The 26,826-nt window shown below is 43.4% G+C and overlaps 1 protein-coding gene across 2 annotated transcripts; it reads left to right on the plus strand.

The window, feature by feature from the left end:
* The first annotated feature begins 2,122 nt into the window (after positions 1–2,122).
* Positions 2,123–26,617, plus strand: LOC141075877 (uncharacterized). 2 transcript variants are annotated; one of them, XM_073563049.1, is made up of 5 exons: positions 2,123–2,387; positions 19,406–19,564; positions 21,007–21,165; positions 22,016–22,174; positions 26,383–26,617. In XM_073563049.1, the coding sequence occupies exons 1-5, from the start codon at positions 2,385–2,387 to the stop codon at positions 26,545–26,547; spliced, it is 645 nt and encodes a 214-aa protein (XP_073419150.1). In that variant the 5' UTR covers positions 2,123–2,384; the 3' UTR covers positions 26,548–26,617. The 2 variants fall into 2 exon arrangements, with proteins under 2 accessions (XP_073419150.1, XP_073419149.1); XM_073563048.1 differs by having other exon boundaries at positions 2,125–2,387; positions 21,001–21,165.
* The last annotated feature ends 209 nt before the right edge of the window (positions 26,618–26,826 follow it).

The following is a 26,826-nucleotide window of genomic DNA, read 5'->3' on the forward strand; positions in this document are numbered from 1 at the left end:
TACTGTGCAGTGTATATATACAGGACAGGAGGAGTGGTACTGTGCAGTGTATATATACAGGACAGGAGGAGTGGTGCTGTGCAGTGTATATATACAGGACAGGAGGAGTGGTGCTGTGCAGTGTATATATACAGGACAGGAGGAGTGGTGCTGTGCAGTGTATATATACAGGACAGGAGGAGTGGTACTGTGCAGTGTATATATACAGGACAGGAGAAGTGGTACTGTGCAGTGTATACATACAGGACAGGAGAAGTGTTACTGTGCAGTGTATATATACAGGACAGGAGAAGTGGTACTGTGCAGTGTATATATACAGGACAGGAGAAGTGGTACTGTGCAGTGTATATATACAGGACAGGAGGAGTTGTACTGTGCAGTGTATATATACAGGACAGGAGGAGTGGTGCTGTGCAGTGTGTATATACAGGACAGGAGGAGTGGTACTGTGCAGTGTATATATACTAGAGGAGTGGTACTGTGCAGTGTATATACAGGACAGGAGAAGTGGTACTGTGCAGTGTATATATACAGGACAGGAGAAGTGGTACTGTGCAGTGTATGTATACAGGACAGGAGAAGTGGTACTGTGCAGTGTATATACAGGACAGGAGGAGTGGTACTGTGCAGTGTATATACAGGACAGGAGGAGTGGTACTGTGCAGTGTATATATACAGGACAGGAGGAGTGGTACTGTGCAGTGTATATATACAGGACAGGAGGAGTGGTACTGTGCAGTGTATATATACAGGACAGGAGGAGTGGTACTGTGCAGTGTATATATACAGGACAGGAGGAGTGGTACTGTGCAGTGTATATATACAGGACAGGAGGAGTGGTACTGTGCAGTGTATATATACAGGACAGGAGGAGTGGTACTGTGCAGTGTATATATACAGGACAGGAGAAGTGGTACTGTGCAGTGTATATATACAGGACAGAAGTTGTACCGAGCAGACATTACTGTATTATATATGGCTCTCTAGGCCGTATGTTACAAGCTCGTGTACACTGTGGGAAGTTACAGAACCGGTCCTCCCGCTCCTTTGTTCCTCCTCGGGGTCATTAATGAATGGCGGTGGCGTCTGTATAAACAGCAACATTTCTGACATACTGGACAGACGGAGCTTCAGGCGTCGTGTATATCAGAGAAGTGAGTGTAGGCAGGGAGCTCGATCTCGTTCTTGTTACTCGCCTGTTTGATTGATACCATCTAGAGAGGAATTCTCACTTTTTACATCGGCCAGTCTTAGATTGTGAAGTGCTCCTTTTCGCACAAATTTTGAAGAAAAAAATGACAATAAAATTTCAACGTTTTAGACGCCAGAAAATTGCCTAAAAAACCTTGAACTCATCTGTATGAAGGAACACTGCCACCTAGAGGCCAAATGAGTGTAAAGCATAGCATAGAAAACTAGTGCTGCAAAAATGAGAAGAGCCAATATGGTGAAAAATGGGTGGAGCTAAAGATAGGGTGCACAGATCGCAAGCGTCCATGTGCGATAGTAGGCGTTGACCGGATGGGGCAGGCAGGGAGCTGGCAGGGGGCAGGGCTTAGCGGCGCCGTGCGCTGCGTGGAATAAACGCTAGTGTGAAACTAGCCTAAGGTGATGAGATTCCTCCTAGATGTGAAAGCTCTCCCCCACATCCTTAATGTAATCGAATTAGGTCAGGAAGCCACACCCAGTTGTCACTCTGCAAAGCATTGATGTGGCTTGTGTATGGTTTGGGATTTTTTCTTGCTGTCAGTGAATCCCACCAAGGACAACATCTGCAAGGAGTTTGTATGTTCTCCCCGTGTTTGCGTGGGTTTCCTCCGGGTACTCCGGTTTCCTCCCACATTCCAAAGACATACTGATAGGGAATCTAGATTATGAGCCCCATCAGGGACAGTGATGAAAATGTGTGCAAACTGTAAAGCGCTGCGGAATATGTTAGCGCTATATAAAAATAAAGATTATTATTAATATAAAATTCCTATTTAAGGCCAGTGCTGAAAACTGTTTTGTAAGACCCAGGGTTCCAGACTGGATACAATTGTAGCAAACCCTCAGCTGTGAGAAATATTGCATTTAAATCCTGCAAGCAGTGGTCTTGGAAATGGTGAGGAAGTGACTCATAAAGTTGCAGTCTGTTACTCATCAGTTCAAGCACTTTTTTTTTTTCCTCCAGGGGAGAGAGGAATGCAGAAATTGGGCAGGGTGCTGGCTGGCGGCCTCTGGGTGTGGCTCTCTGCTCACAGAGTCTGTTTTTCCCTGAGTCTTTCCTCCTCAGCAGCACAGGGGTCTCTGCTCTGTGACGTGTTCCTCCTCAGCAGCACAGTGGTCTCTGCTCTGTGACGTGTTCCTCCACAGCAGCACCATCATTAGGGTCTCTGTTCACCATGGTGAGTATATGGCTTCACAGTGGGGGAAATGTTTTAGGAAGTTTCACACCTCCTGTCAGGGATATGGGGGTAACCTTTTCCTGGGTAGTCCTTGTGGCCGGTTTTGTGTTGTGTAGCTGCACCTTTAATACTCTGCAGCAAACTTTCTGAGTATTTGGGCAGGCAAATGGGATCTCTGTGAAATTACGGCGTTGTTCTGTGGTCTACAACCTGCTCTTTTGCAAAACTACAACTCCCAGCATGTTCCAGCAGCCTCCCAATATCATCTTTTATTTTTAATCTCAATATGATGTACATGGATTATGTGCACTGTTACGTCATCATATCGTGTGTGATGTCATTAGTCAGCTCTGTGATGTAATCACACAGCCTCATTCAGGGGTCCTTCCGTCTCCTCTGATCTCAGCTGCTGTTATCGGTCATGGCTTCCACTCTTATCTGTCTTTGTGTACAATGGCGGGGAGGGGTGTGACTTCTAACGGTCACTATGGAATAATAACGCTAGTAGCGCTGTGGGGTGGGGCCGCTGATAACCTCTGGGTCATGTCTTTATTACTGGAGATAATATTTATTAGGGTTAAGTTATAAATAGTTTACTTAAATTATGTACTTTTGCTTGGGATCGTACAAGGGAATGAAGTCTATTGTCCCCTGTTATCAGCTATGCTAGATGACGTAGTGCCCACTATGCAGAAGAATCCATGTGTTGCAATATTCTAATCTTTGGGTTACTGGCCCTGTAATGCCTGGGGGTGCAGTATCTCAGAGAAACGGCCTAAAAACATCTCCTTTTTTTGATTTTCAAAGAAATATTTACTGGTTGTCATAGGGACACTTCCTGTGACTAATCCTTAGTGATCGCTCAAAACCGACAGTGATCAAGTAATTTCTGCATCACCGTAAAGTTACTGATGGATCTGTAATTGTCCCAACACTGGGCCAAGTGCCGTAATAATTGTGGTTGTTCTTTTCTGGGGGTAATCGAGGGAGATGATCCTAGGCTGAGACCATCTCAATAATCATATGGGACTCTTCTTGAAATCAAGTAAGGGTTTGGTCATCAGGTTCATCACCTGGGTAGGGCAAATACTCTTATAGGACTATTCTTGTGAGCTTGTGGTCATCATTTTCATCACTGCAATCCTTATCAGCCACTGTGAGCCCAAGACTATTCTATCGGTAGTTATCTTGGTCGAAGCCTCAATGGAAATCTCACAGGTCTCCGGGAGTGAGATACTGGTCACTGGCCTGGGGACAAGTCTCTTAGTTGAAGGATGAGGAACTTCTGGGGCCATATCTCCAGGCTTCTGTAAGCTGTAGTGAGCTTTGTCCAGTACGTGGGGGCCTTCTACGTCAAATCCAGGCAGGGGACGGAGCACTCTGTTTTTTAGACGGAGACTTCGCCCCTCCATGAATCTACTCTCTTCACTGGATGAAAGCCTGAGGTGCAGAAGAGCCCCTGTTGGGTACAATACTTTTATGGGACTCTTAAGCGCTAGTGAGGTTATGGTCATCAGGGTTATCACTGTAACCCTATCACAGCAAGACTTCAGAGTTTTCTGAGCTGAAAGCTCTGAAGAGATCTTAGGGGGGCCTACTAGAGTGAAATTTTGGTCACTGGCCTCGGCAGGACCTTCTAGGTTGAAAGATTAGGGAAAGTCTAGGACCACATTTTCAGGGTGCTTTAGCAACAAATTGTCCAGTTTGTTCAGGCCTGATATGGTGAGCCAGGCAGAGGGTCAGAACACACTGGTATTTAAAAAAAAAAAAAAAAAAAAAACTTTGCTCCTTCATATCTGTCAAGTATGAGGTTGGGCGTGTGTCTGCATGTCCCATGTCCTGACATTCCTGTGATTCACAGATCGTCAGTATGGAAGACAATGGGATGTAGCCACCACCCCATGGAACATGTACAAGATCAGACGGAAACAGCTAGTTGTCTCTGTAGACTGACACCACCTAAAAATGAAATTTCCAGTTTCAGAAGGTCGAGCAGCAAAATGACCACTGCCGCCTCTTAACGTGCAAACCTTCACACTAAGGGCAGAGACAGAGATCTAGTGGGTGTGCAGTTGTCAAACGTTAGTCCTGGGTAGATGTGTCCAGGAGCTTGGGCTATTCATCTGCATGATAAAGGGTAAAAAAAACCAAACCTCTGAAATCTGAATCACAACTGTGGCTGCCGCATTAAAATATATGTATGTGTATCAGCCACACCAACTCCTCATAGCAACCAATCACTAAGCATCTTTCATTTCACCAGAGCTGTTTAAAAGAAGCTAAGCTGTGTTTGGTTGCTATGAGCAACAGTTTTCCTTGTAGACAGTTGTGGTAACTGAGGCCTATTATTCTTATCATTTCTCTGGTGTTATCGTCCTTCTGTAAAGCTGGAAATAACACAATTTATTACCGTGCCAACACAGACCACCCTCTGACAGACTGCAGGGGGAGCCCAGTATTACACAGGATAGGATTAGATACACGGCTCAGCAGATAGTATCACACAGGATAAGATTCAGGGGCGCCACCTCTAATGAGTTCAGGTGGCAGGCAGATGCTGTGCACAGGGGGTGGCATTATGTGCTCTGCTACCCGCAGCACCTACAATTAGCCTCTGCACGTTGGAGCTGCAGTAGCTTGTAATTGATGAGGTCACATGAGGGAAGGAGTCAGGACCCCCTGATCATGTGACCCCCTGACCCCTCCCCTACTGTGACCTCATCACAGGTCCTGTGGCACAGCTCTCAGTGTGTGCAGGACAGTGCTGTGCTAGTTGCCATGGTGCTGGATGAGTAAGTTTGTGTGGGGTCAGGGGGGGTTTACAGGATGGATGTAGCGGAGCCATGTGTGTACGAGGAGTACGGAGTGGAGTCGCATGAGCGAGGTGTGCGGAGCGGAGTCACACTTGTATGGGGCGTACAAAATGTAGCCCCATACATGGAGCTGAGACAGTGCTGTGCTGGATGAGTAAGTTTGTGTGGGGTCAGGGGGGGGTTTACAGGATGGATGTAGCGGAGCCATGTGTGTACGAGGAGTACGGAGTGGAGTCGCATGTGCGAGGTGTGCGGCGCGGAGTCACATGTGTATGGGGCGTACAAAATGTAGCCCTGTGTACACTAAGTGTACAGAGCTGAGCCGTGGGTGCATGGAGCGGAACAGAGCCGAGCACCCCCTGGTGTATAATCATATGCCCCGAGCACCCCCATAAACTGGGCCAGCCCCAGACAACAAGGTACAAACAAATCACTATTACTATCAGTCCAAGTGGACAATTATATACGTAAAGTTAATGATTTCCCTGTGCCAAGCAGTTCGGAAGATCAGAATACACTGAGGAGACCAGAGCAGCGGGGTATGGGGAGAATTATATGGGGCCCATTATGCTGTATGAAGTAATATATGGGGCCCATTATACTGTATGCAGTAATATATGGTGCCTATTATTCTGTATGCAGTAATATATGGGGCCCATTATGCTGTATGCAGTAATATATGGGGCCCATTATGCTGTATGCAGTAATATATGGGGCCCATTATGCTGTATGCAGTAATATATGGGGCCCATTATGCTGTATGCAGTAATATATGGGGCCCATAATACTGTATGAACTAATATATGGGGCCCATTATGCTGTATGCAGTAACATATGGGGCCCATTATACTGTATGCAGTAATATGTGGCCCATTATGCTGTATGCAGTAATATATGGGGCCCATTATGCTGTATGCAGATATATATGGGGCCCATAATACTGTATGAACTAATATATGGGGCCCATTATTCTGTATGCAGTAACATATGGGGCCCATTATGCTGTATGCAGTAACATATGGGGCCCATTATACTGTATGAAGTAATATATGGGGCCCATTATACTGTATGGAACATTATATGGGGCCCATAATACTGTATGCAGTAATATATGGGGCCCATAATACTGTATGGCGCATTATGTGCAGATAGGGGATGACTTTGTTGTGGATCTGACCGCTGGGACCCCCATGATCCTGGGAAATGTAGCTTTGAAGAGCACCATGTAAATGGAGCTGTGGTCGATCGTACGCACTAGGGTGACCGGATCTCATATGGGGGGAAAAAAATGTTGGAATCTTGTCCGTCTGGACCCCACAAAACGATTCCCCTTTCCAGATATTGAGATAGCCAAAATTTGAGCTCGATCAAACGACGTTAACCCGTGCCGCTCGTCGCTCAAAGTTTGAAAAAATCCAAATTGAGGTATTTTAAGATTTAGGTATTTTGCATAGTCTGTTAGACTATAAAGAATGTGACAACAACATTGCAGAAATAGCCCTGACCAAATTTTCGAACCATTTGTGGTATTTGAATGCAGAGTTGGTGGGATTATCGTTTTTTGATCCCACCATTACAGACAATGAAAAGTTGTTAATGGCTAATAAATTGCTCAGTAGCACAGATGAACCATCAGAGCACGCTAACCTACATGAGTTGATAATTTTACATAGTTATCTAATCTATTCTAGAGCTTTTGTTAAAGTAGTTTTTGAAACGTCAGAATATAATGCTCGGCATTTGCTTACAACTTGCAGGACATATTGCTTTTGTTCTTCATCTTTTGTCAGAAGGTCGTTAAAGTCGGTTACTTCCTACCTCTTAATTTTTCTTTCCTAACTTTTGGATTTACAACCCTAGCGTGCTCTGATGGTTCATCTGTGCTACTGAGCAATTTATTAGCCATTAACAACTTTTCATTGTCTGTAATGGTGGGATCAAAAAACCATAATCCACCAACTCTGCATTCAAATACCACAAATGGTTCGAAAATTTGGTCAGGGCTATTTCTGCAATGTTGTTGTCACATTCTTTATAGTCTAACAGACTATGCAAAATACCTAAATCTTAAAAAACCTCAATTTGGATTTTTTCAAACTTTGAGCGACGAGCGGCACGGGTTAACGTCGTTTGATCGAGCTCAAATTTTGGCGCTCTCAATATCTGGAAAGGGGAATCGTTTTGTGGGGTCCAGACGGACAAAATTCCGACATCGATTTTTTTGCGGTCACCCTAGTACGCACTGTGGTATCAATCACATGTGGCTCTTCAAATAACTCCTATAAGAGAGTGATGAGGGGACGACAAAGTATAGCAAAAATTCACTGATCGGGGTGATGAGTGTTATAGTTTGTGGGCTGGTGGGATTTGTGTGGCAGGGCTGCTTTTTTGTCCCAGTCCGGCCCTGTGCCTGACCTACCATTGCCATTAATGGCCCTTGTTGTGGATACTTCTGTGTTGTTCTTGTATGTGCGTGTGATGGCGCTGACATCCTTGTGTTTGGACACCTTTTTTTTCTATTTATCTAAATCAAAATGGCCACTATTGTACTCAGTTTTACAGGATAGATATGAGAATTTACTTTGTGTGTGGGGGGGGGGCGTCATTTTGCTGTTCGCCTCAGGCAGCAGAGAGGCTAGGTTCACCCCTGATAGGATTAGATACGCGGCTCAGCAGACAGTATCACATAGGATAGGATTAGATACACAGCTCAGCAGACAGTAAAACATGATAGGATTAGATACACGGCTCAGCAGTCAGTATCACACAGGATAGGATTAGATACACGGCGCAGCAGACAGTAAAACATGATAGGATTAGATACACTGCTCAGCAGTCAGTATCACACAGGATAGGATTAGATACACGGCTCAGCAGACAGTATCACTCAGGATAGGATTAGATACACAGCCGAGTGTCACACAGGATAGGATTAGATACACGGCTCAGCAGACAGTATCACACAGAATAGGATTAGATACACAGCTGAGTGTCACACAGGATAGGATTAGATACACAGCTCAGTAGTCAGTATCACACAGGAGAGGATTTGATACACGGCTCAGCAGTCAGTATCACACAGGATAGGATTAGATACACGGGTCAGCAGTCAGTATCACGCAGGATAGGATTAGATACACGGCTCAGCAGTCAGTATCACACAGGATAGGATTAGATACATGGCTCAGCAGTCAGTATCACACAGGATAGGATTAGATAGACGGCTCAGCAGTCAGTATCACACAGGATAGGATTAGATAGACGGCTCAGCAGACAGTATCACACAGGATAGGATTAGATAGACGGCTCAGCAGTCATTAGAAAAAAATTCCAGCATCCAGATCCGTAATTAGATTAAAAAAATTTTTTATTCCAAAATTTAAAAAAATCATAAGATTCTCCATCATGATAAGAGACGCATCAGGACGTGTTGTTGGACGCGTTTCGGACAAAAAACCAGTCCTTATTCTAAGACAACACATAATACATCTGAACACATGCTTTTAAAGGGAAACATAGGAAGTCAAGGAACAATCAAGACTAAACATAGGCAGCTGATTAATAGGAGGTAGTAAGTCAAAATCACACTTACAAAACACTCAAAATCTCACTCCTAATATTCATACCCGTTGGAACTCTGCTTTGTAACAATAACATCCATTTTGCCTCTCAGCGTAATAATAAATCATTTAAATTTCCACCTACCCTCTTTGTCTGCACCTTCTCTATGGCATTAACCCTAAAGTTGCTAAGATCTCCTTTATGTACAGTGCCTACAAGTAGTATTCAACCCCCTGCAGATTTAGCAGGTTTGATAAGATGCAAATAAGTTAGAGCCTTCAAACTTCACACAAGAGCAGGATTTATTAACAGATGCATAAATCTTACAAACCAAAAAGTTATGTTGCTCAGTTAAATTTTAATAAATTTTAAACATACAAGTGTGGGTCAATTATTATTCAACCCCTAGGTTTAATATTTTGTGGAATAACCCTTGTTTGCAATTACAGCTAATAATCGTCTTTTATAAGACCTGATCAGGCCGGCACAGGTCTCTGGAGTTATCTTGGCCCACTCCTCCATGCAGATCTTCTCCAAGTTATCTCGGTTCTTTGGGTGTCTCATGTGGACTTTAATCTTGAGCTCCTTCCACAAGTTTTCAATTGGGTTAAGGTCAGGAGACTGACTAGGCCACTCCAACACCTTGATTTTTTGCCTCTTGAACCAGGCCTTGGTTTTCTTGGCTGTGTACTTTGGGTCATTGTCTTGTTGGAAGATGAAATGACGACCCATCTTAAGATCCTTGATGGAGGAGCGGAGGTTCTTGGCCAAAATCTCCAGGTAGGCCGTGCTATCCATCTTCCCATGGATGCGGACCAGATGGCCAGACCCCTTGGCTGAGAAACAGCCCCACAGCATGATGCTGCCACCACCATGCTTGACTGTAGGGATGGTATTCTTGGGGTCGTATGCAGTGCCATCCAGTCTCCAAACGTCACGTGTGTGGTTGGCACCAAAGATCTCGATCTTGGTCTCATCAGACCAGAGAACCTTGAACCAGTCTGTCTCAGAGTCCTCCAAGTGATCATGAGCAAACTGTAGACGAGCCTTGACATGACGCTTTGAAAGTAAAGGTACCTTACGGGCTCGTCTGGAACGGAGACCATTGCGGTGGAGTACGTTACTTATGGTATTGACTGAAACCAATGTCCCCACTGCCATGAGATCTTCCCAGAGCTCCTTCCTTGTTGTCCTTGGGTTAGCCTTGACTCTTTGGACAAGCCTGGCCTCGGCACGGGAGGAAACTTTCAAAGGCTGTCCAGGCCGTGGAAGGCTAACAGTAGTTCCATAAGCCTTCCACTTCCGGATGATGCTCCCAACAGTGGAGACAGGTAGGCCCAACTCCTTGGAAAGGGTTTTGTACCCCTTGCCAGCCTTGTGACCCTCCACAATCTTGTCTCTGATGGCCTTGGAATGCTCCTTTGTCTTTCCCATGTTGACCATGTATGAGTGCTGTTCACAAGTTTGGGGAGGGTCTTAAATAGTCAGAAAAGGCTGGAAAAAGAGATAATTAATCCAAACATGTGAAGCTCATTGTTCTTTGTGCCTGAAATACTTCTTAATACTTTAGGGGAACCAAACAGAATTCTGGTGGTTTGAGGGGTTGAATAATAAATGACCCTCTGAATAAACTTTTCACAATTTAAAAAAAAATTAAACAAAGAAATAACATTCTTTTTTGCTGCAGTGCATTTCACACTTCCAGGCTGATCTACAGTCCAAATGTCACAATGCCAATTTAATTCCGAATGTGTAAACCTGCTAAATCTGCAGGGGGTTGAATACTACTTGTAGGCACTGTATATGCAAAAAATGTCGAGAAGCAGCAGACAAACTGCGTGTGGTAGTGTGACCTACGTCATAAACGTGCTCGGAAATACGACGTCTCAAGGTGCGTGAAGTATTTCCCACATACTGAATATTACAATCCACGCATGTTATGACATAGATCACACCAGTAGAACCACAGTTCAAAAAAGATTTTATTTTAAATTCCTTTCCATTAACAGAAGATACTACTTTTTCTGTGTTCCACATAAACCTACATAGCCCACAGTTTTTCTGAGCACATTTAAAAGATCCACAAGTGGGTAACCAATTAGTTATACTTGCTGAACTGTCTGAAAAATATTTATTAGCATGTCTATTGGCAGTAGTATGATCACTTGGAGATACCTTATTAGCAATAGTTTTATTCCTCCTTGAAACAAATCTAATCCCATCCTTCAGTATATTCTTTAATGTATCATCAACATACAAAATAGGGAGGAATTTTGTAATAATATGAACAATCCTGTAGTAGTCAGTACTAAAATCAGTTGAAAAAACAATAGGTGACCGACCCTCCACAGGATTTGGTGTTTTTCTGCTTTCCTTCTGCAAATAATCCTCTCTACTTTTTTCATCCGTTCTATGCTTAGCTTTCTGAATGTCTACCTTAGTATAACCCCTCTTTATAAAACGTTTACCAATGATCTCACATTGTTTATCGTATAGATTAGGCGTAGTACATGTTCTTTTTGCTCTTACAAACTCCCCTGTAGGTATATTGGCTATAACATGCCGTGGATGGCAGCTAGATGCGTGTAACAGTGAATTACCTGCCGTAGGTTTTCTAAAAATATCACAATCAATCTTTCTTTCTTCCAAATTTGCCGACAAAAGAATATCCAAAAACGAAATTGTCTTGGCATCAAATTGATATGTGAAACGTATATTGCATGGATTATTATTAATATAGAACATGAAATTCTCAATATTAAATACATCACCATCCCACACAATTATAACATCAATAAATCTCAAAAAAAGAAAAAGATCAGAAGAAAAAGGATTTTTTTCGGAAAAAATGTACTCCTCCTCCCACCAGGCCATAAAAATGTTAGCAAGAGACGGGGAAAACTTGGAACCCATGGAACAACCTTGCACCTGTAAATAAAGATCATCCAAAAAAGAAAAAAAATTGTTTTTTAACAAAAAATAAGTCACTTCAATCAAATACATCAGTAAATCTTCTGAAAAATTACTGTATTTCTGTAAATAAGTAGTAAGAGCCAAAATAGCCAAATCGTGTGGGATGGAAGTGTACAAACTTTGTACATCACAAGTGAGCCAACAAAAGGAACTTCGCCATTCCACCTGAGAAAAAATACTGAGAACATGCTTGGAATCCCGCACATAGCTAGGTGAAATAGTGGCTAGAGGTTTTAATCTAGCGTCCAACCATTCCGACAAGTTTTCATTAAGAGATCCTATGCCCGATATGATAGGACGGAACAAAGGTGGAAAAACCTCCTTATGAACTTTTGGAAGTGCATGTAACAAAGGAACTCTGGGATATAAAGGACAGAAAAATTCACATTGTTTCTGATTAATAATTCCCAAACTAAAACCCCTATGTAACAGTTCCTGTAATTCCATTCTGATGTTATCTGTAGGGTTATAATTAATTCCCTTGTATACCTCACTATTAAAGAAGAGATAAAACTGATTACCAGAATAATCATATTTATGACTGGCATGATTATAGAAGAAAACGTAATAACATTCACCCTTCTATTCTCAAACACAGAGATAATAGGGTAAGCTTTTCCTCAACGGACATGGATAATACGGATGTTAATACTGACACTTCTGATACTGAGAATTTACCATCTAACAGTTCCACGTATGCACGGGATGTGGGGCAGCGGATTTCACAAAGCAGTAGTTTTCCAAAAAACGGTTCAGGAAAAAGAAAAAACGTCAAAGGAGATCAGGGAGGAAACACTCCCATCATAAGAGAATTCAGGAGATCACCACGGAACAAGCATGCTTAGATACAACTGATAATTTTACAGTCCTGAACCTTTCTGCATCGATTTTATCGAATGATCAAATTAATATCCTTGAAAGGGGTCTTAATTTTGTGCCTACAGCGAAAATGGACTTATTCAACACTATGCTTGATGTTAATCACTTTATGAGAAGATTGACTCTTAGGAGACATTTTTTTGCAGAAGATGTGGAACGTGAAAAAACTTCCAATATCAATGATGAATATGTTGACAAAGTTCCTGAGGAATTTATGCCTACTTCTTTCCAGGAGCAAGTTACCCTAAAGAATTTGAGGGACTTGTCTGAATCTGGTTCTAAGTTAATGTATTTAACTGATGTTAGTTTTTCCTCTAGAGTCCCTAATCCTAGATATTATCCTGAGCAGTCAAAATTGCAAGTTATGGATGATTTTCAATTTCTTGTTGAGGATGAACTCATGAAAATCTATAATGCTAATCAGAATGGTCGTTCTAACATTTGTCGTACTGAGAAACAGGCACTTGATTTGTTATCTGCTAATGTCAATATCGTGGTAAGAAATTCTGACAAGGGGGGATCTGTGACCATATTAGATACTGGGCTGTATGAAAGAGAGGTGAGGGCTATGCTTTTTAATAGTGAGGTATACAAGGGAATTAATTATAACCCTACAGATAACATCAGAATGGAATTACAGGAATTGTTACATAGGGGTTTTAGTTTGGGAATTATCAATCAAAAACATTGTGAATTTTTCTGTCCTTTATATCCCAGAGTTCCTTTGTTACATGCACTTCCAAAAGTTCATAAGGAGGTTTTTCTACCTTTGTTTCGTCCTATCATATCGGGCATAGGATCTCTCAATGAAAACTTGTCGGAATGGTTGGACGCTAGATTAAAACCTCTAGCCACTATTTCACCTAGCTATGTGCAGGATTCCAAGCATGTTCTTAGTATTTTTTCTCAGGTGGAATGGCGAAGTTCCTTTTGTTGGCTCACTTGTGATGTACAAAGTTTGTACACTTCCATCCCACACGATTTGGCTATTTTGGCTCTTACTACTTATTTACAGAAATACAGTAATTTTTCAGAAGATTTACAGATGTATTTGATTAAAGTGACTTATTTTTTGTTAAACAATTTTTTTTTTCTTTTTTGGATGATCTTTATTTACAGGTGCAAGGTTGTTCCATGGGTTCCAAGTTTTCCCCGTCTCTTGCTAACATTTTTATGGCCTGGTGGGAGGAGGAGTACATTTTTTCCGAAAAAAAAATCCTTTTTCTTCTGATCTTTTTCTTTTTTTGAGATTCATTGATGATGTTATAATTGTGTGGGATGGTGATGTATTTAATATTGAGAATTTCATGTTCTATATTAATAATAATCCATGCAATATACGTTTCACATATCAATTTGATGCCAAGACAATTTCGTTTTTGGATATTCTTTTGTCGGCAAATTTGGAAGAAAGAAAGATCGATTGTGATATTTTTAGAAAACCTACGGCAGGTAATTCACTGTTACACGCATCTAGCTGCCATCCACGTCATGTTATAGCCAATATACCTACAGGGGAGTTTGTAAGAGCAAAAAGAACATGTACCACGCCAAATTTATACGATAAACAATGTGAGATCATTGGTAAATGTTTTATAAAGAGGGGTTATATTAAGGTAGACATTCAGAAAGCTAAGCATAGAACGGATGAAAAAAGTAGAGAGGATTATTTGCAGAAGGAAAGCAGAAAAACACCAAATTCTGTGGAGGGTCGGTCACCTATTGTTTTTTCAACTAATTTTAGTACTGACTACTACAGGATTGTTCATATTATTAAAAAATTCCTCCCTATTTTGTATGTTGATGATACATTAAAGAATATACTGAAGGATGGGATTAGATTTGTTTCAAGGAGAAATAAAACTATTGCTAATAAGGTATCTCCAAGTGATCATACTAGTGTCAATAGACATGCTAATAGATATTTTTCAGACAGTTCAGCAAGTATAACTAATTGGTTACCCACTTGTGGATCTTTTAAGTGTGCTCAGAAAAACTGTGGGCTATGTAGGTTTATGTGGAACACAGAAAAAATAGTATCTTCTGTTAATGGAAAGGAATTTAAAATAAAATCTTTTTTGAACTGTGGTTCCACTGGTGTGATCTATGTCATAACATGCGTGGATTGTAATATTCAGTATGTGGGAAATACTTCACGCACCTTGAGACGTCGTATTTCCGAGCACGTTTATGACGTAGGTCACACTACCACACGCAGTTTGTCTGCTGCTTCTCGACATTTTTTGCATATACATAAAGGAGATCTTAGCAACTTTAGGGTTAATGCCATAGAGAAGGTGCAGACAAAGAGGGTAGGTGGAAATTTAAATGATTTATTATTACGCCGAGAGGCAAAATGGATGTTATTGTTACAAAGCAGAGTTCCAACGGGTATGAATATTAGGAGTGAGATTTTGAGTGTTTTGTAAGTGTGATTGTGACTTACTACCTCCTATTAATCAGCTGGCTATGTTTAGTCTTGATTGTTCCTTGACTTCCTATGTTTCCCTTTATAAGCATGTGTTCAGATGTATTATGTGTTGTCTCAGAATAAGGACTGTTTTTTGTCCGAAACGCGTCCAACTACACGTCCTGATGCGTCTCTCATCATGATGGAGAATCTTATGATTTTTTTAAATTTTGGAATAAAGGAATAAAATTTTTTTAATCTAATTACGGATCTGGATGCTGGAATTTTTTTCTTATCACGCTTTGCTGCAGAGGGATCCTGTTTCCACATTCCGTGCACCGATCGGACTTATAGCTGTCTCCTTGGGGTGAGCTGAAAAAATTTTCTTTTTTTATCTCACGGCTCAGCAGGCAGTATCACACAAGATAGGATTAGATGCACAGCTCAGCAGACGGTATCACACAGGATAGGATTAGATGCACAGCTCAGCAGACGGTATCACACAGGATAGGATTAGATACACGGCTCAGCAGACGGTATCACACAGGATAGGATTAGATACACGGCTCAGCAGGCAGTAACACAGGATAGGATTAGATACACGGCTCAGCAGACAGTATCACACAGGATAGGATTAGATACAGAGCTCAGCAGTCAGTACCACACAGGAGAGGATTTGATACACGGCTCAGCAGTCAGTATCACACAGGAGAGGATTAGATACACGGCTCAGCAGTCAGTATCACACAGGAGAGTATTAGATACACAGCTCAGCAGTCAGTATCACACAGGAGAGGATTAGATGCTCAGCAGGCAGTATCACACAGGATAGGATTAGATACACGGCTCAGCAGTCAGTATCACACAGGAGAGGATTAGATACACGGCTCAGCAGTCAGTATCACACAGGATAGGATTAGATACGCGGCTCAGCAGTCAGTATCACACAGGATAGGATTAGATACGCGGCTCAGCAGTCAGTATCACACAGAACAGGATTAGATACGCGGCTCAGCAGTCAGTACCACACAGGAGAGGATTTGATACACGGCTCAGCAGTCAGTATCACACAGGAGAGGATTAGATACACGGCTCAGCAGTCAGTATCACACAGGAGAGGATTAGATACACGGCTCAGCAGTCAGTATCACACAGGAGAGGATTAGATGCTCAGCAGGCAGTAACACACAGGAGAGGATTAGATACACGGCTCAGCAGTCAGTATCACACAGGATAGGATTAGATACGCGGCTCAGCAGTCAGTATCACACAGGATAGGATTAGATACGCGGCTCAGCAGTCAGTATCACACAGAACAGGATTAGATACGCGGCTCAGCAGTCAGTATCACACAGGATAGGATTAGATACACGGCTCAGCAGTCAGTATCACACAGAACAGGATTAGATACACAGCCGATTATCACACAGGATAGGATTAGATAAACTGCTCAGCAGACAGTTAAGGTACTGTCACACTTAGCGATGTACCAGCGATCCCGACGAGCGATATGACGCGGTCAGTATCGCTGGTACATCGCTAAGTGGTCACTAGTGAGCTGCCACACAGGCAGATCTCACCAGTGACATCGCTGAGGTCGGGGGTCGCTACTTACCTGTCACACTAGGCGATCCTGACGTCATCCCGTCCGGCTCCACGTTCGTCGCTCGTCGTCACAGCAGGAAGCGCCGCAGGAAGCAGACGACTAGAAACAGTCCTGGATGTTCTCGCGCGATCAGCGATAACCAGCAGGGGAGCCGGTCGTAGGTAAGTATCACACACAGCGATATCGCTTAGTGTGACAGTACCTTAACACAGGATAGGGTTAGATACACTGCTCAGCAGTCAGTATCACACAGGATAGGGTTAGATACACGGCTCAGCAGACAGTATCACACAGGATAGGATTAGATACATGGCTCAGCGGTCAGTATCACACAGGATTAGATACATGGCTCAGCAGTCAGTATCACACAGGACAGGATTAGAGGCTCAGCAGTCAGTATCACACAAGATAGGATTAGATACACGCCTCAGCAGACAGTATCACACAGGATAGGATTAGATACACGGCTCAGCAGACAGTATCACACAGGGTAGGATCAGATACACGGCTCAGCAGTCAGTATCACACAGGATAGGATTAGATGCACAGCTCAGCAGACGGTATCACACAGGATAGGATTAGATACACAGCTCAGCAGTCAGTATCACACAGGATAGGATAAGATACACGGCTCAGCAGTCAGTATCACACAGGATAGGATTAGATGCACAGCTCAGCAGACGGTATCACACAGGATAGGATTAGATACACGGCTCAGCAGACAGTATCACAGGATAGGATTAGATACACAGCTCAGCAGACAGTATCACACAGGATACGGTTAGATACACACCTCAGCAGACAGTAACACAGGTTAGGATTAGATACACGGCTCAGCAGACTGTATCACACAGGATAGGATTAGATACATGGCTCAGCAGACAGTATCACACAGGAGAGGATTAGATGCTCAGCAGTCAATATCAAACATGATAGGATTAGATACACGGTTCAGCAGACAGTATCACACAGGATACGGTTAGATACACACCTCAGCAGACAGTAACACAGGATAGGATTAGATACACGGCTCAGCAGACAGTAACACAGGATAGGATTAGATACACGGCTCAGCAGACTGTATCACACAGGATAGGATTAGATACATGGTTCAGCAGACTGTATCACACAGAACAGGATTAGATACACAGCCGATTATCTCACAGGATAGGATTAGATGCACAGCTCAGCAGACAGTAACACAGGATTAGTTACACAGCCGAGTATCACACAGGATAGGATTAGATACATGGCTCAGCAGACGGTTTCACACAGGATAGGATTAGATACACGGCTCAGCAGACGGTATCACACAGGATAGGATTAGATACACGGCTCAGCAGACGGTATCACACAGGATAGGATTAGATACACGGCTCAGCAGATGGTATCACAGGATAGGATTAGATACACTGCCCAGTTTCACACAGGATAGGATTAGATACACAGCTCAGCAGACTGTATCACACAGGATAGGATTAGGTAAACAGCTAAACAGGATCTGCCAAAGGAGAGGACATTTTCATTCCAAGAATTCAAATCATTCCATCTGGTTTGCCTTTTTGTTTTAAACGCCTCCAGTTTCCATTTTGAATGGCATTTGCAATGTCCATTAACAATGCTCAGGGACAGTCCTTGAAAGTAGTAGGGATCGATTTGCAATCTCCATGCTTTTCTCATGGTTAACTTTCAGTGGCCTGTTCAAGAGTTGGAACTGCTAAAAATCTGTTCATTTTTGCACCGAAAAGAAAAACCAAAAATGTTTATCTAAAGGCTCTTGAATGAGTTGAAAATAAAATACTGTCAATACTTAGGTAATCATTTAGTTATTTTGTGTTGCAAATCTGTGTTGAATATATGATGTGAAATGTTTTTATGTGCAATATAATCATTATAATTTGTTATATCTAACCACAGTTAGTTACTATGCCCGGGCAACGCCGGTCTCTTCAGCTAGTAACAAAAAAACTTCTGTTCCAGGGTGGAGTGATATCCGTATAATATAACTGACATGTGAGAAAATGGCACTTCCTTCAATGTGCCTGAACATGTGGACTGTCAGTTGGTCAGTTATTCTGCTGAGATACAGCCCTTGGATGCAGTCCAAGTTCAAATAGGGAGCGTCCTCCCGTTCTTGGAAGATCCTCCACACCCTCGTGGCTGTGCAATGCGGTGGTGAGCCTCGGCCGATGGCGCCGCCGTGTAGAAGCATAGCGAACAGGGGGTGTAGTTAGCGGTGGCGTCACATGTCCATACCTTGAGAAAGAGCGATGGGTCCCTCGCAACACGTCGGAATTGGCCAGTGTGTGTCCGTTATTACAGGCAGGTGACGTCACCGCTAATCACCCCCCCCATCGCTACGCTACTACACGGCGGAACCAACGGCCGAGGCTCACCGCTACATTGCACAGCCACGAGCATATGAAGGATCTTTCAAGAACAGGAGGATGCTCCCTATTTGAACTTGCACTGCATCCAAGGGCTGTATCCTCACAGAATAAACTGACCAACTGACAGCCTGCATCTTCAGGCACATTGAAGGAAGTGCCATTTTCTCACGTGTCCGTTATAAGATACAGAGATCACTCCATCCTGTAACAGCAGTTTTTATTTATTAGCGCGGTAGCCACAGTTGTGATTCACTTTCTAGGTCGTTTTGAAGGCAAGGCTGTACACATTACCTGCCAGGGTGCCAGCAGCTTTTATCAGTTTATTTCAGGCTCGCGCCAGTGTGTTATTATCTTTATTGGTAGCTCTGAAATCTGTTAACTCTTAGGCACAGAACAGGCAGAATCCTCCAACCGAAATGGAGCGCTCCATGGAGAAGATCATCACCATCTTCCAGAGATATGCTGGCAAGGAGGGGAGCGCAGCCTCCATGAGCTATAAAGAGTTCGAGAACTTCATGAACAGCGAGCTGCCCTCCTTCACCAAAGTAAGTTACCCATGAGTCCCATCCATTTCATTTAAGCAGCGGATGTACGTCTCAACACTGCTCCTCATGGGTGGACCTATACCCTGTGTGGTGTGACTGGTGGTTAATGGAAGGTATGTGTCACAGGGATGGTAGCTCCCTGTGATGTAGCCTGGAGTGTTTTCTTAAGTGTACGTAAATGTTTAAGTAGTTGTTGTTCACATTTGGGTCCAGGCTACGGGTAGCTATGAGAGTTGGGAGGGTCTGGCTACCCATGTACCACACACTGTGGTGAGGGGGCTCACTGTACCCCGTTTTGGCTGAAGAGATGTGTGTGGTTGTGAATCTGCAGGACCTGTGATGAGATCATGTGACTAGCCATGTGATAGCTGTAACCTCTCCCAGTTACCTATCTAAGGCAGGTGTGTTGCACATGTGAGGAGTGTGATGGAGTCTGTCAGCCCAGACAGAGCTCCATTGTTCCAGGCTCGGACGTCGCATAGCCTGGGGAAGCTGTGTCGGCGAGTCCGAGCCAAAAGGAGCGGACGGTCTTGAAAACCGTGTGATACTGACCGTGGTCAGAGCGAAATGTGTACAGGATGCCTCTGTGGTAAGAGGGATCTGGGAACCTTCATGGTTAACAGGTAATGGTCTTGAAATCTTGAAAACCATGTGATACTGACCGGGGTCAGAAAGAGACTGTGTGTGAATGGACATTTATCGGATGCCTCTGAGGACAAGAGGAATCCGAGAACCTGTGTGGCGATCCAACAGGTAACGGTCTTGACAACCGTGTGTTATACTGACCAGGGATCAGTGAGAGGTATGTTTCAGGAAAAGACTGTATTTTGTTCCATGTTTACGGATACCTCTGAGAACAAGAGGGACCCGGGAACCTGTGTGGCCGACACCAGCAGGTAACGGACATGTGTCCGTATTATACTGACCGGGGTCAGTGAGAGACTGTGTTCATGTGTTAAAGCTGGATGTGAAATGGCTGATGGAACTGTCTTAGTAATAAACTGGCTTCATTTTAACCCTGAGCGCACCAGTGTTTACCTCAAAGACCTGCAAAGTGAGTAATCCCCTTCCACTCACTTGGTGAAACCTCACACCTGGTAGAACGTCTATGCCTGTGCAGAATCAGGAAGTATCTGCACCAAATACTAAGCATGGTGCTGTTCCTACAGGTATGCAGCTGCTATTCTTTAGTACTAGAGCCTCGATCATTCCCCTGATCTAGAATCATCTTGTCCCCATTAGTTCCTGTAGTTTGTGTATCTGAGACTGGAAGCAGTGGCCATTATCGGCCATATCAGAATGACTGATCCAATTATTTAGTTACCACCTCTAGCATTACACATCAAGACACTCCATTAAAAGTGCACATAACAGACCACAAGAACAAGAAGGAAGCAAGAGTGAGCTGTTCTTCATGTAATTTTCTGTTCCATGAGGGCCAGAAGGACCCAAACATCTTGCAGAAGATGATGAAATCAGTAGATGGCTCTGCTGACGGAAAAAAGGACCAAGAATTGGATTTCCAGGAGTTCCTCAACCTCATCGGGGGGATGATGGTGGCTTGTAACGATGCCTTGGCCAAGTGCCCTCCAGAAAAGAAGGTACAAAGCGCAATGTTAGTGTCAGACTTTTATATATCTGTTGCTCAATAACATCTGTATATTTGTTTAAGGGCTCATACTCGCATGCGAGAAACTCGGACAAGTCTCGCACATCAATACCCTGCACTGCCGCCGGAACTCGGATTGGTGCATTCAGCTGCATGTATTTCTATGCAGCTTAACGCTCCGATCCGAGTGCCGATGGCAGTGCCGTGCATTGATGTGCGAGACTCATCTGTTTCTCGCATGTTAGTATGAGCCCTTAGGGCCAAAATTGCATTCAGTAGTAAATGTTTCTCAGACCTGATGAGTCTGGTGTACATACTGATAAAATCCAAAACTGTCAGGATTGTTATATAATCCTTATTGAATGATAAAACTTATATCCGTCCACCCAAACTGATGACAGCTCTTCAGTGTCCCTGCTCATTGCTGCTGAATCCTTCCCCACCTAGTCTGATTGACAGCTCTTCAGTGTCCCTCCTTATTGCTGGTGCTGAATCCTCCCCTACCTAGTCTGACAGCTCTTCATTGTCCCTCCTAAACAGTTGAATCTCTGCCTATGTACCCTGATTTACAGTCCTTAAGTGACCCTCCTCTTGCTGAATTTCTGCTCAATGGCTCCTCCCCGTTGACCTCTCCCTCCTTCAGTGTCACTCTGTCCCACCTAACCTGATTGACAGGTAGATTTTGTCCCTCCTCTCCTACTGAAATCCCACCAATCTAGTCTGAATGGCTGCTCCCTGCTGCTGAATCTATACACCTAGCCTCATCGTAAATCCCCCAGTTTCAGAAGGTCTAAAATCTATGTAATAATATAATCCAACTTAATGTCTTCTCTTCTTCCCAGAATCCAGTTTCTGCCACCAAACCATCAGAGATGGAGTCCACCATGGAAACCATCATCCGCATTTTCCAACACTACGCCGGCAAGAAAGGAGACGCAAATCAGATGAATTACACAGAGTTTGAGTCTTTCATGAACACTGAGCTGAAATCCTTCATACAGGTAAGGCCCCTTCACATGTCCATTTTTCATGTCTGTATGCGGTCTGTTTTTTTAAGGACAGCAAATATGGACACGCACACGCTTTGTGTTCAATGGAGGTGCACACGTCAGATTTTTCACACAGACCTTGTTTGTGTGAAAACCCCGCAAAAGTGTCTTGTTTTTTTACCAGCACCATGGAAGAAATGCGTGCAGCACGTGCACACTGGTGACACACAAAAAGTTCACGGTTTTCCCAGGTGCCGGATGCTGAAGACCGCTCTGATCATTGTTGCCTGGTCTCTCTAAGCTCAGCGCGACCAAGCGAAAATTATGGGAGTTGTATTCAGCAGCTGTGTAACTCCTGTGTAAAATAAAGAATTAAATAATTAAAAAAAAAAAAGGCTCCCATGCAATTTGATGAACCAGCAGAGTAAAATCTGGCTGATGTTAATAATCTGGGACATGGGACAATACCCTATAAGGATATTAATAAGAGCTCACAGCTGTTTGTTTAGCCTTTCCTGGTGAATTTATGGGGACCCCAGAAAAAAATTACGTAGGGTCCCCTATAAACCAGCAAATGCTAAACAAACCGCTGTGGGTTGATATTTGTAGTCTAGGAAGGGGCCAGGTATATTGCCCCCTGCCCCCCCCCCATGCTACCAACATCAGCCGCCCCAGCAATGGTGCATCCATAACGTGCACCAAATCTGTTGCTTAGCCTCGCTCTTTCCATTTTCCCTGGTGTGGTGGCAAGTGGGGTAATATTTGTAGGGTTGATGTCAGCTTTGTATTGTCAGGTGACATCAAGCCCAGTAGTTAGTAGTGGAGAGGTGTCTATAAGATGCCCCATTATTCACTTCATAATCATATAGTAAAAAATTTTCAACCAGAATAAAGTCCATTAATTGAAATAAACACACCCCACCCTCATTTCCCAATTATTACTGTAAAAATAAATAATAAAAAACGTATTCCTCACCTGTTTGACTTGAATCCTTTTGTCCCACAAAGAAGTGTTTCTGCTGCATCTGGATTACATGGCTGAGCAGTAGCATGATGTGACTGCTCATCCATGAATCCAGGACGAATTGAGCTGAGCTTGTGGCGCAGCTTCTGTGCTGAGCAGTAACGTCATAGATGTTACTGCCGGTCACTGGCAGCTGTTCCCACACTTAGTCTAGTGTGAGCCAGCCAATGAACTGCTGTAACCTTCATGACGTCATTGCTAGCACTGAGAATTTTCTCATGGCACTAACGGTGATCTCATTGAGCTGCATGTGGGAACTGCAGCTTCAGTGACCTGCAGAAACCTCAGTGACATTGCCGCAGGTCAACGAAGCTGCCCTCTAATGCTCAGTGTCTCCTGGTTGCCAGGCTGAACGATCTCATCATGTCACTGTTCAGCAAGGTCTCCAGATAAAGCAGAGATGGATTACGTCAGGGGACAAATAGGACAAGTGAGAAATTTGGTATCTGTGTTCTTTTTTGTCTTTTTTTTACACTAATGGGTAAGAGGATGGGGACTGTTTATTTCAAATAAAAGGACTTTATTCTGGCTGTCTTTTTACAATCTTAACTATGGGGTTAGTAGTAGGGGCATCTTAGACTTCAACTGTATTGTGTGAGGGTTGATGTCAGCTGTTATATGGCCACTTGCATCATGCCCAAGAATTGGTAATGGAGAGGCGTCTATTAGATGTCCCATTGCTAACCCCATAGTCATATTGTAAAAACACTCAGCCAGAATAAAATCCTTTTATTTGAAATAAACACTCCCACCCTCTGTTACCTACAGTGGGGAAAAAAGTATTTAGTCAGTCAGCAATAGTGCAAGTTCCACCACTTAAAAAGATGAGAGGCGTCTGTAATTTACATCATAGGTAGACCTCAACTATGGGAGACAAACTGAGAGAAAAAAAAATCCAGAAAATCACATTGTCTGTTTTTTTTTTTCATTTTATTTGCATATTATGGTGGAAAATAAGTATTTGGTCAGAAACAAGCAAACAAGATTTCTGGCTCTCACAGACCTGTAACTTCTTCTTTAAGAGTCTCCTCTTTCCTCCACTCATTACCTGTAGTAATGGCACCTGTTTAAACTTGTTATCAGTATAAAAAGACACCTGTGCACACCCTCAAACAGTCTGACTCCAAACTCCACTATGGTGAAGACCAAAGAGCTGTCAAAGGACACCAGAAACAAAATTGTAGCCCTGCACCAGGCTGGGAAGACTGAATCTGCAATAGCCAACCAGCTTGGAGTGAAGAAATCAACTGTGGGAGCAATAATTAGAAAATGGAAGACATACAAGACCACTGATAATCTCCCTCGATCTGGTGCTCCACGCAAAATCCCACCCCGTGGGGTCAGAATGATCACAAGAACGGTGAACAAAAATCCCAGAACCACGCGGGGGGACCTAGTGAATGAACTGCAGAGAGCTGGGACCAATGTAACAAGGCCTACCATAAGTAACACACTACGCCACCATGGACTCAGATCCTGCAGTGCCAGACGTGTCCCACTGCTTAAGCCTGTACATGTCCGGGCCCGTCTGAAGTTTGCTAGAGAGCATTTGGATGATCCAGAGGAGTTTTGGGAGAATGTCCTATGGTCTGATGAAACCAAACTGGAACTGTTTGGTAGAAACACAACTTGTCGTGTTTGGAGGAAAAAGAATACTGAGTTGCATCCATCAAACACCATACCTACTGTAAAGCATGGTGGTGGAAACATCATGCTTTGGGGCTGTTTCTCTGCAAAGGGGCCAGGACGACTGATCCGGGTACATGAAAGAATGAATGGGGCCATGTATCGTGAGATTTTGAATGCAAACCTCCTTCCATCAGCAAGGGCATTGCAGATGAAACGTGGCTGGGTCTTTCAACATGACAATGATCCAAAGCACACCGCCAGGGCAACAAAGGAGTGGCTTCGTAAGAAGCAGTTCAAGGTCCTGGAGTGGCCTAGCCAGTCTCCAGATCTCAACCCTATAGAAAACCTTTGGAGGGAGTTGAAAGTCCGTGTTGCCAAGCGAAAAGCCAAAAACATCACTGCTCTAGAGGAGATCTGCATGGAGGAATGGGCCAACATACCAACAACAGTGTGTGGCAACCTTGTGAAGACTTACAGAAAACGTTTGACCTCTGTCATTGCCAACAAAGGATATATCACAAAGTATTGAGCTGAAATTTTGTTTCTGACCAAATACTTATTTTCCACCATAATATGCAAATCAAATGAAAAAAAAACAGACAATGTGATTTTCTGGATTTTTTTTTTCTCAGTTTGTCTCCCATAGTTGAGGTCTACCTATGATGTAAATTACAGACGCCTCTCATCTTTTTAAGTGGTGGAACTTGCACTATTGCTGACTGACTAAATACTTTTTTTCCCCACTGTATTTATTAGTGTAAATAATCCCACTTGCCCCCGTACCAGGGCAGATGGGAAGAGCAACGCTAAACGCCAGAACTGGCACATTGAGGTGGGGGGGAGGGCAATGTCCATGGTCCCTTCCCCTGGCTAATAAAATCAGCCCACAGCTGTCTGTTTGTCCTTTGCTGGTTAGAATTTATAGGGGGACCCTACGTCATTATTTTTTTTTCTGTGGTACCCATAAACTAAAAAGTAAAGGCTAAACAAACGGCTATAAGCTGTTAATAGTATTGGAACCTTTTGGGATATTAGCCCCTTTCCCAGAATAGTAACATCAGCCTCCAGCGGTCAGCTTTCCCTCTGTTGGTTATGACAATTATGTGAGAGCTCACACCTTATTAAAAAAAAAAAAAAAAAAAAGGTACGGAAAAAAAACGCACAAGGCACGGACTATACAACACTGACATCTATCTTACTCCTTATCATTATCTCTATCTTTGAACATCTTTAATACATAACACTCTTTAATTTCTATGCTGCATTTCATTCTATACAAGATACACGGACGGTACACGGATGATACATACGGCACACAGACCACGGATCTCACCAGTACTGCTTTTTCCAGTGCCAAAATCACCAAGATGTGTGAAGGGGTCCTAAGTGTAAGAGAAGTTCCACCAGCACAGAGCATGTCAAGAGGGGCTGGGGCTAATCTTGAAGGGTTAGTGCAGTTGGGGCAGTGTCATTGTGAGGTCAAGGTGAATCCAGTCTTTTCCCCTGCACATTGGTAGGCCTTTTCTCTGTGACTTCCATTGTCTTTTTCTTCCCGTTATGCCCACAGAACCAGAAGGACCCGGACATCGTCCGTAAGTTGATGAAGTCGGTGGATGGAGCAGTGGACTGTAAGCAGGACGGCGAGATAAATTTCCAGGAGTTCATGAACCTGATCGGAGGGATGATGGTGGCTTGTCATCAAGCTCTGTTGAGACATATGAATCGGGTGTGAGACGTCTGGGGCTCCCCAACCATTGTCTGGTTTTTGTCAATTTTCTTGTAATAAAATGATAAAATCGTCACCACAAGTCTTGTCAGGTCCAGAGGCGTCTGTGGGTAAATGCCACTACATCAACAACATTTTCCCAGTACAGTCTTGCCAAACCAAGGGCAAAATGAGCAGGAATTAGGGAAACCGAGCCCAAAAGTTGTCACTCCTGGGAGGTCCCTGTTACCTATTGAAATGCTAGCAAACAATTCTGGTTTGTAACATAGGGTACTGTTACTGTAA

This window comes from Dendrobates tinctorius, unplaced genomic scaffold (genome assembly GCF_039654945.1).
Source record: "Dendrobates tinctorius isolate UK_male_01 unplaced genomic scaffold, ASM3965494v1 ptg000377l, whole genome shotgun sequence".
Taxonomy (NCBI): Eukaryota; Metazoa; Chordata; class Amphibia; order Anura; family Dendrobatidae; genus Dendrobates; species Dendrobates tinctorius.